This window comes from Aotus nancymaae, unplaced genomic scaffold (genome assembly GCF_030222135.1).
Source record: "Aotus nancymaae isolate 86718 unplaced genomic scaffold, 86718_ANA_hifiasm-v0.15.2.pri h1tg000012l, whole genome shotgun sequence".
Taxonomy (NCBI): domain Eukaryota; kingdom Metazoa; phylum Chordata; class Mammalia; order Primates; family Aotidae; genus Aotus; species Aotus nancymaae.
Window position 1 is genome coordinate 23,803,413 of NW_026988423.1, and position 16,371 is coordinate 23,819,783.

A 16,371-nucleotide genomic window follows, 5' to 3' on the forward strand; every position below is an offset into this window, starting at 1 on the left:
GGTTCAGAGGCAGTGGAGGCTGGAGGGGCCCATGAACAAGATATTGGCATGGGGGTTGGCCATGCTGGGCTGCTTTAGTCCGTTCTCATGCTGCTAATAAAGACATACCCAAGACTGGGTAAGTAATTTACAAAGGAAAGAGGTTTAATTGACTCACAGTTCCACATGGCTGGGGAGGCCTCACAATCAAGGCAGACGGCAAATGAGGAGCGAAGTCACATACATGGTGGCAGGCAAGAGAGTGTGTGCAGGGGAACTCCCTTTATAAAAGCATCAGATCTCATGAGACTTCTATTCACTATTATTAAAACAGCCTGGGAAAACCTGCCCCTGTGATTCACTTACCTCCCACCGGGTACCTACCATTGTAACCGGGTTGGGACAGGGCTTAGCTACCCCCACTACCCCGCTACCCCTGTCATTTGATGGGGCCCAAGGTTCCTAGCATAGACAAAGAACTCTAGGTTACCAGATGGGGAGGTGGATGGAGGCATACCACTGGGAAGTTCTTGCCTTTGAAACCATGCCCCTGTGGACCCAGGAAGAAAGGTTAACATAGTCCCTCACCTTGACAGGTGGGAATTATGGGAACTACAATTCAAGATGAGATTTGGGTGGGGACACAGCCAAATCATATCATAAGCCATAGAATTCTTATCACCCTTTTCACACCTACCCCCCAGGCTTTGAGTTAGTGACCAGCAATCTGTCTTTCTCTGCACAGAGAGCCGACTGGGTCAGATACAGGGTCTCTGGAAAAAGTTAGGGCCCAAGGAAGGGGGCAGGAGAAACCACATACTTTCCCAGAGGATAAGACTCTTGACCAGGCATGGTGGCACATTCCTGTGATTTTAGCACTTTGGGAGGCTGAGGCAAGTGGATCACCTGAGGTCAGGAGTTTGAGACCAGCCTGACCAACATGGTGAAACCCCATCTCTACTAAAAATACAAAATAAGCTGGGCATGGTGGGGCATACCTGTAATCCCAGCTACTCAGGAGGCTGAGGCACGACAATCGCTTGAACCCGGGAGGCAGAGGTTGTGGTGAGCTGAGATCACACCATTGCACTCCAGCCTGGGCAACAAATGTGAAACTCTGTCTTAAAATAATAATAATAATAAAATGATTGGGTATTGTTTTTAGCCACTGGATTTTGGAGCATGTATTATACAGCAATAGAAAATATGGTAGGAAAATAAACACACCAGGGCAACAATAGAAACGTTGGGTGGGGCCAGATGCGGTGGCTCTCGCCTGTAATCCCAGCACTTTGGGAGGCCGAGGCGGGTGGATCACCTGAGGTCAAGAGTTCAAGACCAGCCTGACCAACATGGAGAAACCCCATCTCTACTAAAAATACAAAATTAGCTGGGTGTGGTGGTGCATGCCTGTAATCCCAGCTACTCAGGAGGCTGAGGCAGGAGAACTGCTTGAACCCAGAGGTAGAGGTTGCAGTGAGCCAAGATCGTGCCATTGCACTCCAGCCTGGGCAACAAGAGCAAAACTCCATCTCAAAAAAAAAAAAAAAAAGACTATCACTCCCGTTAACCATTACCCCACTGCTTCCACAGAGTCTTCAAGGAGGCGGGACCTGGGAGGAGATGGGCGGGAGGGTCAGTGGCTGTGATGAACCTTGTCCCTACCCTGAGCACTGGGTCACCGATCCAGCTATGGAGAGAGCTGCAGGTAGGAGACCAGGAGAAATCCTCTGCAGGGGACTTTGGGACAGGTAGGGAGCTGACTTGGAGACTGAAGCTTTGGGACCAAGGCACACTTGATTCTGGGGCTTGGAGCCCTGCGGCAGGTAAACAAGTCAGGAGAAAAGTAGTGAGTTGATAGGTCTGTCTTCCTGGTCCACACCCTGTACTGATATGCTCAGATTTATATGCCAAGGACTTGGGGGGAGGGAAAGGGAGGAGACTGCACAATATCCCTGTGTGTACGGCAGTGAGAAGAGAAGACCCCTTTGGAACAGAATGGAGGGGGCACACCCTGAGTTTGGGGGTTCCCCTGAGTCCTTTTAGCTTATGCCAATGGAAGAGGCACATCTGGGGAGAAGAACGTGACTCTCCTCTCACCCACTTCTTTGCCCAGTAGATCTGCAGAATACAGCCTCGTTAACTCTGTAAGTGCCATGAGGGTTGGGGCAAGGGGAGGAAAGAATCAGAGGTGGGAAGCACTTCACTACTATTAGCACCTAAAGGAGATCCTGGGACCCAAGTCCAGCTGCCAGCTTGTACCTGCTTCCCCTGCCTCCTTGTAGGAAGTTTAAGTTTAACCCAAAGCTGGGAATTGATAATCCTGTCCTCTCCTTGGCCGAAGACCAAGACCCCTCTGGTAACTCCCTCACCCCCTGGCAACCATTCCCTTTCCCTGGAGGCACCACAGCTCCACTCCGCCTCCCATCTCCTTGGTAACCACTCACTCCGTCTCCCTCTGATAACAGCCTTGCTTGGTAGTGGACATAGGTGGGGCCAGTCATTTTCTCCTGTCCCAGCCCCTCTGCCCATGAAGTGTTGACCCCACTGCCCAACACCCAACTGGGCAAAAGCTGCCCAGCACCCTATCAGGACGCAGGGTCTGCCAGCCACATGGCAAACCTGTACTTGGGCTGTGCCCTCTCCTTCCCCTTTTCTGCTGCCCACCTCACCCTCCAGATCCCTGGAGCCTGGAGCGGCCTCGCTTCTGTTTGCTGAGCAAAGAGGAGGGCAAGAGTTTTGGCTTCCACCTACGGCAGGAGCTGGGTAGGGCTGGGCATGTGGTGTGCAGGGTGGACCCAGGCACCTCTGCCCAGCGCCAGGGTCTCCAGGAAGGAGACAGGATCCTGGGGGTGAACAACGACGCCGTGGAACATGAGGACTATGCAATGGTAAGGCTGTGGTCCAGGAGAGCGTGCGAGTGCCTCAGAAAGAGAATCGGCTTGCTCAGGCACCTGGGCACTCTGGCAGCAGGGCACAAGCCTCACTCCCCCACACTCCGGGATTTAGGATTGCCCAAGTCAGAGGGGTTGGGGAAGGCATCTAGAAAGCCAATTCTCATGGCAAAAAAAAAAAAAAAAAAAAAAAAGTGAATTCCAGGGAGGTCCTGGGGGTTGGCAAGAGGGTGGAAGCCAAACCCATGCCCAAGTGCCCTCTTTCAGGTGGTACGCCGCATCCGGGCCAGCAGTCCTCGGGTATTGCTGACAGTCTTGGCACGGCATGTACATGATGTGGCCCGAGCTCAGCTGGGAGAAGATGCTCACCTCTGTCCCACCCTAGGCCCGGGGGTCCGGCCCAGGCTATGCCACATAGTGAAAGATGAGGGTGGTTTTGGCTTCAGTGTCACCCATGGTGAGCCCAGAGGGTGCAGGGGGCAGCAAGGATGGGGGATCTCAGCCCCTGTTCAGGGCAGGCAGGCAACAGACTGAACTTTGCTTTTTATTTATTTTTTGACTTCCAGGCAATCAGGGTCCTTTCTGGTTGGTGCTAAGTACTGGAGGAGCAGCTGAGAGGGCAGGGGTGCCCCCCGGGGCCCGGCTGCTGGAAGTCAATGGGGTCAGTGTGGAGAAGTTCACTCACAACCAACTCACCAGGAAGGTGTGGCTGCCTCCCATTCCCCTCCCCTAATCTGGGCCTGGGCCCCCCTCAGGAAGATGCCTCCTCCCCCATGCACCTAACCTCCTGATCTGGTCTCCTACCTTTATCACCATCCTCCCCTCTACAGTTTGTGCCAGGCCCCACTTAGTGCCTGGGAGGAGGGCCTGCGCGGGGATCCTGCCTCTTCCTTCCCTGACCAGGTGTTATACTGATGCCCTGCTGGGTCCCACAGCTTTGGCAGAGTGGACAACAGGTGACCTTGCTGGTGGCAGGGCCAGAGGTGGAGGAACAGTGTCGCCAGCTGGGATTGCCCCTGGCTGCACCCCTGGCAGAGGGCTGGGCACTGCCCACCAAGCCCCGATGTCTGCACCTACAGAAAGGGCCCCGGGGTTTTGGGTTCCTGCTCCGGGAGGAAAAGGGCCTTGATGGTCGCCCTGGTGAGTAGGAGCCCTAGGGGTGGTTGGGGAAGGTGGGCCTTGGGGTGGGCACACAAGTGTATATACACCTCTCAGTGCACAGAAGAGGTGTCCCTGTCTGAGCTCTGGCCCTGGGCCACCTCTTCCTGCTCACCCTGGGGTCAGTCCCCTGGTGTGCACACAGTGGCCTGGGATAGTTGGGGAGAGGCAGTAAGGATGTCTGTGCCCCAGGACAGTTCCTGTGGGATGTAGACCCAGGACTGCCAGCTGAGAAGGCTGGGATGCAGGCTGGGGACCGGCTGGTGGCTGTGGCTGGGGAGAGCGTGGAGGGACTGGGCCATGAGGAGACAGTGTCCAGGATCCAGGCGCAGGGCTCCTGTGTCTCCCTCATTGTCGTCGATCCTGATGCTGACCGATTCTTCAGCATGGTGCGTGCTGAGGGGGCAGGGGCTAGGGATGGGGCAGAAGAGGAGCAGGGCTCAGGGCCAACAGGTTTGCTCTACCTGCCACCTTCCAGGTTCGCCTATCCCCACTCCTCTTCTTGGAGAATACACAGGCTCCTGCCTCTCCCCAGGGCAGTGGCTCAGCCTCTCTGGTTGAGACAGAGGACCCTTCACTTGAAGACACAGGCGTACCTTCCGTCCCTCTTGGCTCCCGCCAGTGCTCTCTGTACCCTGGGCCTGGTGGCGGCTATGGCTTCCGACTCAGCTGTGTGGCCGGTGGGCCTCGTCTCTTCATCTCCCAGGTGACTTATGCTCCATGGACCCTGGATCCTTTCGATCCTTTGCTGCCTGATCAGTTTCCTCTGCTTCCCTTCCAGAGCCTTAAGCCAGCAAATTTTCCCTTGTCTCCCCTGTTCTGCATGCGCCCACACCACCAGGTGACTCCAGGAGGCTCAGCTGCCCGGGCTGGGCTGCGAATGGGAGATGTGATTCTGGAAGTGAACGGGTACCCTGTTGGGGGAGAGAAGGACCTGGAGAGGCTTCAGCAGCTGCCTGAGGCTGAGCCACCCCTCTGCCTGAAGCTGGCAGCCAGGTCTCCATGGGGCTTGGAAGCCTGGATTCCCCCTGGGGCTGTAGAGGTGAGGAAGAAGAAACAGATCGGACTGTGAGTAGCTACAGAAGGTCAGGGAGGAGTGAGAAAGAAGGACAGAGTGGGTCAGCTGCAAGGTGAAGCAGTGTGGGGTCTGCAGGGTGGGACTTCAGGTCGTGGTAGGTGGGGGCAGAAAAATGTGTGAAATAAGTCCCATTCCTGGGCATTCCAGCGCAGGAGGAGGCAAGAAAAAGTAACCCTTCGGGGTCCCACCTGGAACCACCTTCTGTCTCCTCTCTCTGCATAGGACTGGGCTCTGGCCTCGGACCTGCTATAGAGCATCACTGCTTGGTACAGACACACCAGGGGCTATCCTGTCTTCACTCTCAAGCCCGAGGTGTTGGAGGCAGGATGCTCTCTCTAAGTCAGACCGGAGGGACTCAGACACCATCGATCGCAGGCTGGCCCAGGCGCTCCCTCCCTTCCCGCAGACCCACCTCCCAGCAGAGGGTATGGCGGAAGGCCTCAGGCAGGTCCCTGACAAAGTCTGAGGCTCCAGAGGATGTCATCTGGGAGCTTTGGAGAGCTGTGTCCAAGGATGAAGGTGTGGCTGTGGGGCTGGCTAGGATTGAGACCATCTGGACCTTTTCTAGATATGACTTCACGACGCTTGAGTGTAATGCAAGAATTTGGAGACCAGCTACGCCTGCCCTCTGTGGGCGCCTTAACACTGCGGAGGGTGGTGCCTGGGCACCGCTGCACTTGTTAGAGAAATGGCCGTTCCCCATAAATCTGACTGCCTGCGTTTGTGTTGGTGGGGGTAAGGGGCAGTGGTCTGAAGGGACCCAAAGGGCCTCAGGCTCAAGGGGTGGGACCTGGCTTTTTCAGGAGAGGTTGAGACCTGATCAAATTTCTTTCCTATCACTCAGTCTCAGATGAATGGATCAACCCAGAACTGAGATGTCCCCATGAGAGCCACTCCTAAAAATAAAAAAAAACCCAAAACAACACAAAGAAGAAAAATAAATAAATAAAATAATAAAAAAGATCCACTCCTCTCTGCCAAAAGGCCACCGCCCACAGCTCTGTTGAGTTCTGCATCAAGACGTTTTATTGCTGGGGCCTCAGAGAGCCTGAGAGACTAGAGGCTGGAGGCCTCAAAGATCCAGGGGGTGAGTCCGAACCGGCATAGCTGCTCCTTGAGCCTGGCGTGGAGTCTCAGCACAGCTCCATCCCACTATGGCTTGATGGCTCTCAGCTTGGCCAAGAGCCTGTCCAGGGTATCCTGCAGACACCAAGATTTCAGCCCCCAGGAGGACAGAGGGAAGCGGGAAGGGCTGCCCCAGGTTGGTTTGTAAGCCTTCCTTGTCCAGTAGACATGGTTGTATCCCTTCTTTCTGCCCTCAGGATAGAGCAGGGTTCCCTTGGAGACGCTTCTTCTCCTTACTCCTGGGTTGTCAGTCATCATACTAGCTGTGGTTTGTGGGCACGGGGGAGTCCTGGGTACTGGGTGGCTGGGCAGGGGGTGGTGCTCATGTGTAAGATTTCCTCATACTTGGCTTCCATGTCTGCCACATGGGCCTGAAGCTGAGCCAGGGCCTGGTCCGGCTCTTCTACGGCTTGCTCAGCCTCTTCCCAGGCAGCCACAGCCTCCCTTTGGCATGCCTCTAGGGGCGGGCAGGATGAAAGAGAGCAGGATGGTGACACTCTACCCTTGACCAGTCTCCAAAGGTATCTGCAAAGGGGACCTCAAGTGGGCTCATTCCAGACTCCCTCAGGATCACCAACTTTCCCACAGTCCCCGTAAAAGCTGCAGCTCCACTGACGTATGGCAGAGAGTGGTGGGCTTGAGACAGGAGGCTCCAAAGTCGGTTGTTACTACCTAGGTGTCTTCAGGTGTGTCTCTCTCTGAGCCTCGGTGTCTTCATCTATTTTTTTTTTTTTTGAGACAGAGTCTCGCTCTGTCACCAGGCTGGAGTGCAGTGGCATGATCTCAGCTCACTGCAACCTCTACTTCCCAGGTTCAAGGGATTCTCATGCTTCAGTCTCCCAAGTAGCTGGGTGTACAGGTGAGCACCACCATGCCTGGCTAATTTTTGTATTTTTAGTAGAGACGGGGTTTCACCATGTTTACCAGGATGGTCTCAGTCTGTTGACCTTGTTATCTGCCCACCTCGGCCTCCCAAAGCGCTGGGATTACAGGCATGAGCCACTGTGCCCAGCTGGTGTTTTCATCTTTAGAGAGAGAATGACACATCCCTTAGGGGCATGTTGTGACCTTTAAATGTGATAATAGATGACAAAGCACCTAGCTAGTATACAGGAGGTGCTCAATAAACATTGATTCATTGGCCGGGCACGGTGATTCATGTCTGTAATCCCAGCACTTTGGGAGGCTGAGGTGGGCAGATCACCTGAGGTCAGGGTTTGAAACCAGCCTGACCAACATGGTGAAACCCCGTCTCTACTAAAACTACAAAAATTAGCTGGGCAAGGTGGCGCATGCCTGTAATCCCAGCTACTTGGGAGGCTGAGACAGGAGAATCATTTGAACCCAGGAGGCAGAGGTTGCAGTGAGCTGAGATTGCACCACTGCAGTCCAGCCTGGTTGACAGATACGAGACTCCATCTCAAAAAACAAAACCGAGCGTAGTGGCTCACACCTGTAATCCCAGCACTTTGGGAGGTCAAGGTGGGTGGATCACCTGAGGTCAGGAGTTTGAGACCAGCCTGACCAATATGATGAAACCCCGTCTCTACTAAAAATACAAAAATTATCTGGGTGTGGTGGCATGCACCTGTAATCCCAGCTACTCAAGAGGCTGAGACAGAAGAATCGCTTGAACCCAGGAGGCAGAGGCGGAGGTTGCAGTGAGCTGAGATGGCTTGCACGACAGCCTGGACAACAACAGCAAAACTCTGTCTCAAAAAAAACAAAACATTGAGTCATTGATTGACTTGAAATTTGAGGTAAGGCAAAGATTAGGAAAGGAACACAAGGTCTGAATGGCAGATAAGCAGCTCCTGGCCATCTATAGCTAAACTGAAGGCTTTTTTTTTTTTTTTTTTTTTGTCAGAGTCTTACTCTGTTGCTCAGGCTGGAGTGCAATGGTGCAATCTTGGCTCACTGCAGCCTCCACCTCCTGGGTTCATGTGATTCTCCTGACTTAGTCTCCTGAGTAGCTGGGATAACAGGCCCATGCCACCAAGCCCAGCTAATTCTTGTAATTTTAGTAGAGATGGTGTTTTTGCCATATTGGCCAGGATGGTCTTGAACTCCTGGCCTCAAGGAATCCTCTCACCTTGGCCTCCCAAAGTGCTGGGATTACAGGGGTGAGGTACTGCACTTGGCTGAAGGCATTTTTAAGGTATGAAAACTTTGAGACCAAAATTATGAAAGATCCCATGTGTCATGCTGAGATATTTCAACATTATTTTGTTAAGTAAGGGGCAAGAGAAGAGAAGCAAAGTCTTCCTGGTTTTCTTTCCCTTTTTTTTGAGATGGAGTTTCGCTCTTGTTGCCCAGACTGGAATATAATGGCATGATCTTGGCTCATTGCAACCTTCTGGCTCCAGGGTTCAAGAATTCTCCGGCCTCAGCCTCCCGAGTAGCTGGGATTGCAGGCATGCACCACCAAACTCGGCTAATTTTGTATTTTTAGTAGAGACAGGTTTTCTCCATGTTGGTCAGTCTGGTCTTGAACTCCCGACCTCAGGTGATTTGCTAGCCTTGGCTTCCCAAAGTGCTGGGATTACAGTTGTGAGCCACTGTGCCTGGCTGGCTTCCTGGTTTTTTTTTTTTTTTTTTTTCATTTTTTAAATTTGTTTTTATTTTTTTATTTTTTGAGACGGGGTCTCGCTATGTTGCCCAGGCTGGAGTGCAGTGGCTATTCACAGGCGCGATCCCACTACTGATCAGTACGGGAGTTTTGACCTGCTCCTTTTCTGACCTGGGCCGGTTCACCCCTCCTTAGACAACCTGGTGGTCCCCCGCTCCCGGGAGGTCACCATATTGATGCTGAACTTAGTGAGGACACCCAATTGGCATAGCGCACTACAGCCCAGAACTCCTGGGCTCAAGCGATCCTCCCACCTCAGCCTCCTGAGTAGCTGGGACTACAGGCACGTGCCACCGCGCCCGGCATGGTTTTTTTTTTTTTTTTTTTTTTTCAGACAGAGTCTTGCTCTGTCTCCCAGGCTGAAGTGCAGTGGCACGATCTCGGTTCACTGCAAACTTCTGCCTCCTGGATTCGAGCAATTCTCCTGCCTCAGCCTTCTGAGTAGCTGGGATTACAGGTGTGTGCCACCACAACCGACTACTTTTTTTTTTTTTTTTTCAGTAGAGTGGATGTTTCACCATGTTGGTCAGGCTGGTCTCGAACTCCTGACCTTGCGATCTGCCCACCTTGGCCTCCCAAAGTGCTGGGATTACAAGTGAGAGCCACTGTGCCTGGCCAACTTCCTGGTTTTTAAAAGTATTTGTGCTTATTAGAAGTGTTTATTCATTTATTTGGTGAACAGTTATTTAGGAGCTACCAGGTGCTAGTTCTTGAAGACATAGAAGTAAATAAGTTAAACATTTTCCCTTAGTTTCATTGTAGAAATCAGCTAAACCAAGAGGGAGTATGTTTTGCTCAGAAGAGACGTGGCAGTGGTGGGGAGTTAGGGCTGGACTTGGAGAGACCAAGTGGAGGGGGAAATGGGGTGCAAGGCCTACCTCTTCTTTACTCACAACAGAGATTCTTGGCATTGTGAACCCTCTGCTCCAGTCCTCGGTGGTGGAGTGTCAGTGAAAGTGGGGAAAGTGATCCCAGAGCCCAGATGGCAGCTTTCTAGAGCAGAGACTTTGAAGTCTACCCCTTCATGCTGGCCTTTGTTGCAACCCTTGAAGAGAAGGGGCTTGGAGGGTGGGGAAACCTACCTAGCTGCTTCCGAAGGCCCCTTGCTTCTTCCTCCAGCTGCTTGCTGCGGCTCTCCATCTCCTTCTGCAGGGCCTGGCACTGGTGACTCATCTCTAGGGTGGGCCCCCAGGGACCCAGGTTGGAGATGGAGCGATAGAGAAAGGAAATGAAGTTGTGGGTGGGCAAGACTCTACTTGGTCTAGTGGAACAGGAGCACCAAGGCCTTCTTGGTTCTTTTTGTGATTCTGAGAAGCTGGAGACCATGAAAACCTGGGGAAAGGACAGAAAGCCAGACCCACCTCCCCAAGTCCAGCTTCATCTGGGGATGCTAACCCTTCTCGCCTCCCATGGGATGAGTGAGCTGATGGCTATGACTGAATGTGTGTCCTACACAGCATCAAGCATGTGGCACCAGGCATGCTGGAAGACCCCTGCCTGGGATCCCAGACACCTGCCTTTGGTTCCTACAGGATCCTGCCTGATTTGTCCTGTTCAGGGAAGACCAAGACCAGGCCTGGCAGTCGGAAGCCCTCCTTGTTTCCCTTCCTTGCATCATCTGGCTCTGTTGGTTTTCCTCCTCCAAGTCCCCGTCTCATGCCCACCTGCTCAACCGACCACATACCTGCATATATGGCCTTCCCTTCACTTCGGGCCCCTTCCAGCTCAGACTCCACCCCTTGCAGCCTCTGCCTCAGCTGGTCTTCGGAAGCCTTGGCTCGACGAGCTTCGTCCCTCTGTAGAGCTGTGAACAGTCCCAGAGCTGCCGTCAGGACTGTCTGGGGCCCACTAAATCAGCCCCCATGGCCTCCAATTTCCCAGGATGGACTTTGCCCACCTCTGGAAATCTGGAGGTGGGGCGTCCAGCTTCTTATTCTCTCTCTGGGTTTTGTTGTTTTTGTTTTTTATCCCTAGACTCTCACAGGCTCTTCATTATTAAGAAGCAAAAACTCCCTCCATGTTCTGACTCTATATAGCTTTCCAGCTAGCCCGACATGGTGGCTCATGCCATTAATCCCAGTATTTTGGGAGGCTTAGGTGGGAGAAGTGCTTGAGGCCAGGAGTTTGAGACCTGCCTGGGCAACAGAATGAGACCTTGTCTCTATAAGAAAAATAAATAGGCCGGGCGCGGTGGCTCAAGCCTGTAATCCCAGCACTTTGGGAGGCCAAGACGGGTGGATCACGAGGTCAAGAGATCGAGACCGTCCTGGTCAACATGGTGAAACCCCGTCTCTACTAATACAAAAAATTAGCTGGGCATGGTGGCGCGTGCCTGTAATCCCAGCTACTCAGGAGGCTGAGGCAGGAGAATTGCCTGAACCCAGGAGGCGGAGGTTGCGGTGAGCCGTGATCGCGCCATTGCACTCCAGTCTGGGTAACGAGCGAAACTCCGCCTCAAAAAAAAAAAAAATAAATAAATAGGTCCAGGCATGGTGGCTTACGCCTATAATCCCGGCACTTTGGGAGGTCTAGGCAGGCAGATCACGTGGTCAAGAGTTTGAGACCACCCTGGCCAACATGGTGAAACCCTGTCTCTACTAAAACTACAAAAATTAGCCAGGTGTGGTGGCTCATGCCTGTAATCCCAGCTTCTCAGGAGGCTGAGGTAGGAGAATTGCTTGATCCCAGGAGGCGGAGGTTGCAGTGAGCCAAGATCGTGCTACTGCCCTCCAGCCTGGGTGACAGAGCAAGACTCTGTCTCAGAAAAAAAGTAAAAGAAAAAGAAAGAAGTAAAGTAGCTGGGCATGGTGGTGTGCACCTGTAATACCAGCTACTCAGGAGGCTGAGGCGGGAAGATTGCTGGGGCCCAGGAGTTTGAAGTTAGAGTGAACCATAATCACACCGCTGCACTCCAGCCTGGGCAATAGAGCAAGATCTTACCTCCAAAAAAAAAAAAAAGCTTCCTTCATCCACTTCCCACCCCTCTCTCATGGTCTTTTTCCATGAGATGGTTAGGGTTTGGCTTAGCCCCCCAATCATGCCTCTAATCCCCCAGGATACAGAAATGGCCCATTGCACTGCCCCTGTTGCCCACTCCCATGCCAGCTTCTACCCTCCTTACTCAAGTGGTCTCGGAGCAGCTCCTTCTCCAGCACCGCCAGCCTGTGCCTGGACTCGGCCTCCACATCTGCACTTGCCATGGCAAGTGGAAGAGCCTCAGCTCTTCATGATCTCAGCACTCCTCACTCTCCTCACGTCCTCACCCCACACCCAGCACTTTTCCCACAGGAGACCTGAGGACCACTAAATGAAAGATCCATGGTGGCAGAATCTACTGAAATCAGCACCATGTCCTCACTGACCAGCACATAACAGATATGCAAATATATCAGGAAGGCACAGAGCTAAATGGGGCTCAAAGGACAGTGTGGGTGACCATTGCCCTGCTTCCTCAGCTCCTTGAATCTGGCTTCGAGGACACGAAGAGAAAGGTCAAGAGAGCTCCGTCCTATCATGCAGAAGGCTGAATTCTTTCTGGAGGACCTCTGGGTGGTCTTCGTGCCAGAACAAGGAGAAGCAGGGGGCACCTCCACCCACCATGACTCGCCCCTGTTCTTTTTCTTCTTCTGCGCCCTAGCTCTCCTCCCTTTTTCTTTGTTTTTAGGTGGCATCTCCTTGCTGTCCTGGGAGAAGGAGGAGACCTTATGTTTACGTCTGGACACAGGGATGCTCTCCTGACCCCTACACTTAACCAGGAGTCTCAGGAGAGTCGCCTGGTTCTACTCCAAATTTGTCTCTCATCCTCTCTAGAAAAGTCAGTTCACGGTCTCTTTGAAACCTCAGGCAGGGTTGGGGTCAGTGGGGAGGATGGAGTTTTTTCTCTTAACCAGGCTGACTCTCTGTTCAGCAGTCATTCCTCTCAACTGTCTTTTAGGAAACTAAATCCCTGTACCTGCTCCCCTCCCTCTTCCATTATCCTCACCCCTCTCTTCCTACCTGTAGGATCCTCTCTGGCCTGTGTTGGGGCTCCTTGTGGAGTGACCCACTTGTGGGGAGTGACCCACTCGTGGGGAGTGGCAGAGAGAAGGCCCAACTAGCGAGGAGCCTGAGGTGGAGCCTGGGACCTGGGAACCAATCCTCGGAGGCAAATTTCTCTTGAGGGTAGGACTGAGGACTGGAAGGTTGGGTTTCAGGAGGTTGTATGTTGTCCAGACAACTGGGAAACATGGAGTTCCTAGGAAGGTGGAATGGGCTAAATCAGCTCACAAGACTTAAAATATCAAGGTCTCAAAGGGTCAGTTCTTTCCTTAACCCAAAATGCTAAGTGTAGTTTTAAGAGAATGGGCTTTGGAAGCCAATTCATTATGATTCATTGCCATGTAGACATGGCCTGCAATTTGGAGACTTACAAATTCAGGTGTACACATCTGAGATAATATGTTGTGCTGATACAGAGGAAAAAGACTGACAGTAGCCACGTTGGACAATTTACATCCCCAGGTCCCATCAGCAAAATGACATTAGTAGGCTTAAAACTGAAGATCTAAGCTGGGGATGGTGGCTCATGCCTGTAATCTCAGCATTTTGAGAAGCTGAGGCAGGATTGCTTGAGGCCAGGAGTTCGAGACCAGCCTGGGCAACTCAGTCAGATCTCATTTCTACAAAAAATTAAAAACTTAGGTCAGGTGCAGTGGCTCAGGCCTGTAATCCAGCACTTTGGGAGGCCTGGGCAGGAGGATCACCTGAGGTTGGGAGTTCGAGACCAGCCTGACCAACATAGAGAAAACCCATCTCTACTAAAAATACAAAATTAACTGGGCATGGTGGTACATGCCTGTAATCCCAGCTACTCAGGAGGCCTAGGCAGGAGAATCGCTTGAACCCAGGAGGCAGAGGTTTCAGTGAGCTGAGATCGTGCCATTGCACTCCAGCCTGGGCAACAAGAGTGAAACTCTGTCTTAAACAAAACAAAACAAAATAACAAACCCAACTCAGCCTGGAGTGGTGGTGCACACCGGTAATCTCAGCTACTTGGGAGGCTGAGGCAGGAGAACTGCTTGAGCCTGGGAGGTTGAGGCAGCAGTAAGCCATGACTGCATCTCTGAACTCCAGCCTGGATGACAGAGGGAGACCCTGTCTCAAACAAACAAAACCCCCAAACCACTGAAGATGCTCTTCAGTACACTGTAGAATGAGGGAAATAAGGGCAGGAAGAGGTAGTCAAGGGAGTTTCCTACTTCAGAGAAATGAGACGCAGAGGAATGGTGGACCCATGGACTCTAGGGACTGACCTAGAGGCATGCAAGAGTGGAGGAAGGTGCTCAGGTTAGAGACAAGAGATGTGAGTTTGAGTCCCAACTGTGGATATGCAAACGGAGGCAAGCCATTTGACTTTGCTCAGCCTCAGTTTCCTGATCTTTAAATGTTTGATTTTGTAGCTCTTGAAAAGCCTGGGTTTTAGCTGGGGGTTTCCATGGCTATCTTCTCTCCTAGTGACTTAATATATTGCCACACTTCTCCATTCCTTTGTGTGGTTGATTTGCAGACGTGTTGAGACACTGCTTTGTGAGGCTCCCTGCTGCATAGAGTTGGCTGGGGCTCCCTCTAGTGGACTTGCTTGACCTTCCCCTGAGTTTCCTACGTTTTTGCTTCTAAATTATTTACCGGGCAATTTGAGGGTGACTCCCTTTGGGATACTTCTTAGCGTCCTGCTGGAGCCAGGAGTGGCTGGAAGAATTAACGTGGAGGAGAGGGTATGACCGGTGGCCCTCCCTTGTCAGGAGGCAGCCCTCCCTCTCCCTCCAGGTCTGTGCTATTCTGGAGCCTTGCCATCTGTCTGCCACTTGGATTTCTGGGCACCATATTGGTTAGAATGAAAATAGCAGAAGCCGGGCACCGTGGCTCATGCCTGTAATCCAAGCACTTTGGGAGGCTGAGGCTGGTGGATCACCTGAGGTTGGGAGTTAAAGACCAGCCTGACCAACATGGAGAAACCCCGTCTCTACTTAAAATACAAAAATAGCCGGGCATGGTGGCACATGCCTGTAATTTCAGCTACTCAGGAGGCTGAGGCAAGAGAATTGCTTAAATGTGGGAGGTGGAGGTTGTGGTGAGCCAAGCGCACCATTGCACTCTAGCCTGGGCAACAAGAGCAAAACTCTGTCTCAAAAAAAAAAAAAAAAAAAGAAAGAAACTTCAGGGCTTTTCTCCTTTTGGATTAGGGCACCTGCAGACTCTTTCTTTAGGGTTTTTTGTTTGTTTGTTTATTTTGTAGACAGGGTCTCTCTCTGTCACCCAGGCTGGCGTGCAGTGATCAGGGCTCACTACAGCCTCAGCCTCAGCCTCCCCAGGCTCAGGTGATCTTCCCACCTCAGCCTCCTGAGTAGCTGGGACTACAGGCGCATGCCACCACATCCAGCTAATTTCTGTATTTTTTGTAGAGACAGGGTTTCACCATGTTGGCCAGCATGGTCTCAAACTCCTAGGCTCAAGTGATCCTCCTGCCTTGGCCTCCCAAGGTTCTGGGATTACAGGTGTGAGCCATTGTGCCAGGCCATCTTTGTTTAGGTACTTCTCTTCAACTCTGTCACTCTCAGTATTTTTGGTCCATTGCCTATCGTCAGGAGCAGATCTGTAAAAATAGCCGCAAGAGGCCAGACGCAGTGGCTCACATCTGTAATCCCAGCACTTTGGGAGGCCGAGGCAGGTGGATCATAATATCAAGAGTTCAAGACCAGCCTGGCCAACATGGTGAAACCCCGTCTCTGCTAAAAAATACAAAAATTAGCCCAGTGTGGTGGCAGGCGCCTGTAATCCCAGCTACTGAGGAGGCTGAGGCAGGAGAATCACTTGAACCCAGGAGGCAGAGGTTGCAGTGAGTACTCCAGCCTGACAACAGAGGAAGACTCTGTCTCAAGCAAACAAACAAAACAAAAAATGAAATAGCCACAAGCTCTGGAAGTGAAAAGCCCTTCTTCTGGGGAGCGGGTAACTTCAGGCCGAGGCTGGTTCATGCTTGTTACCTTTGTTGGCTGCACAGCACTTCTATGACCGTCCGGACATCTTACAGAGCAAAGAGAGGAGCCAGTCTTGACTTCCCAAGTGCTTACAGCTCCAGTAACTCAGAGTCTCTACAACCCCCTATTGTAACCCAGACATTCCTTTCTATTGATTCCAAGTCTTTATATCATAACTCTTTCTAGCAATTGTCAATTAAAAAATCTTTGAATCTACCTATGAACTGGAACCCTAACCCTAATTCCTTTGCCCACTTCCTCACTTCCAGTTGTCCCGCCTTTCTAGACTGAACCAATGTACATCTTACATATATTGATTGATGTCTTTTATTTTCTTAAACTGTATAAAGCTGGTTGGGTGTGGTGGCTCATGCCTGCAATCCCAGCACTTTGGGAGGCTTTTAGGTGCGTGGATCACCTGAGGTCATGAGTTCGAGACCAACCTGGCTAACATGGTGAACCCCCTGTCTATACTAAAAATACAAAACATTA

The 16,371-nt window shown here is 52.0% G+C and overlaps 2 protein-coding genes across 6 annotated transcripts; one reads left to right on the forward strand and one right to left on the reverse strand.

Annotated features, from left to right (window-relative positions):
• Positions 1 to 1,539: 1,539 nt before the first annotated feature.
• On the forward strand, positions 1,540 to 6,083 carry NHERF4 (NHERF family PDZ scaffold protein 4). Of its 5 annotated transcripts, none has more exons than XM_012470309.2 (11): positions 1,540 to 1,805; positions 2,099 to 2,126; positions 2,265 to 2,338; positions 2,659 to 2,870; positions 3,141 to 3,330; positions 3,440 to 3,576; positions 3,809 to 4,013; positions 4,224 to 4,420; positions 4,510 to 4,737; positions 4,873 to 5,073; positions 5,332 to 6,083. In XM_012470309.2, exons 1-11 carry the CDS (start codon positions 1,628 to 1,630, stop codon positions 5,359 to 5,361), a joined length of 1,680 nt encoding a protein of 559 aa, XP_012325732.1. In that variant the 5' UTR covers positions 1,540 to 1,627; the 3' UTR covers positions 5,362 to 6,083. The 5 variants fall into 5 exon arrangements, with proteins under 5 accessions (XP_012325732.1, XP_012325733.1, XP_012325734.1 ...); XM_012470310.2 differs by having other exon boundaries at positions 3,440 to 3,534; XM_012470311.2 differs by having other exon boundaries at positions 1,540 to 1,730.
• Positions 6,084 to 6,261: 178 nt separating this feature from the next.
• Positions 6,262 to 12,534, reverse strand: DRC12 (dynein regulatory complex subunit 12 homolog). The gene is made up of 6 exons (XM_012470660.1): positions 12,467 to 12,534; positions 11,985 to 12,055; positions 10,548 to 10,667; positions 9,946 to 10,038; positions 6,561 to 6,691; positions 6,262 to 6,309 (listed from the first exon to the last, which is right to left on the reverse strand). Exons 1-6 carry the CDS (start codon positions 12,532 to 12,534, stop codon positions 6,262 to 6,264), a joined length of 531 nt encoding a protein of 176 aa, XP_012326083.1.
• Positions 12,535 to 16,371: the final 3,837 nt, after the last annotated feature.

Excerpts from the sequence above, each read along its gene's own strand:
- NHERF4 (XM_012470309.2), top strand. The coding sequence starts at position 1,628 with ATGAACCTTGTCCCTACCCTGAGCACTGGGTCACCGATCCAGCTATGG. Across the intron at positions 2,339-2,658 it reads CGAAGACCAAGACCCCTCTG|ATCCCTGGAGCCTGGAGCGG; the intron begins GTAACTCCCTCA and ends CTCACCCTCCAG. Across the intron at positions 5,074-5,331 it reads TTCCCCCTGGGGCTGTAGAG|GACTGGGCTCTGGCCTCGGA; the intron begins GTGAGGAAGAAG and ends CTCTCTGCATAG.
- DRC12 (XM_012470660.1), bottom strand. The coding sequence starts at position 12,534 with ATGCCACCTAAAAACAAAGAAAAAGGGAGGAGAGCTAGGGCGCAGAAG. Across the intron at positions 12,056-12,466 it reads AAGAAAAAGAACAGGGGCGA|TGCAGATGTGGAGGCCGAGT; the intron begins GTCATGGTGGGT and ends TGCCATGGCAAG. Across the intron at positions 10,668-11,984 it reads GCTGCTCCGAGACCACTTGA|CTCTACAGAGGGACGAAGCT; the intron begins GTAAGGAGGGTA and ends GACTGTTCACAG.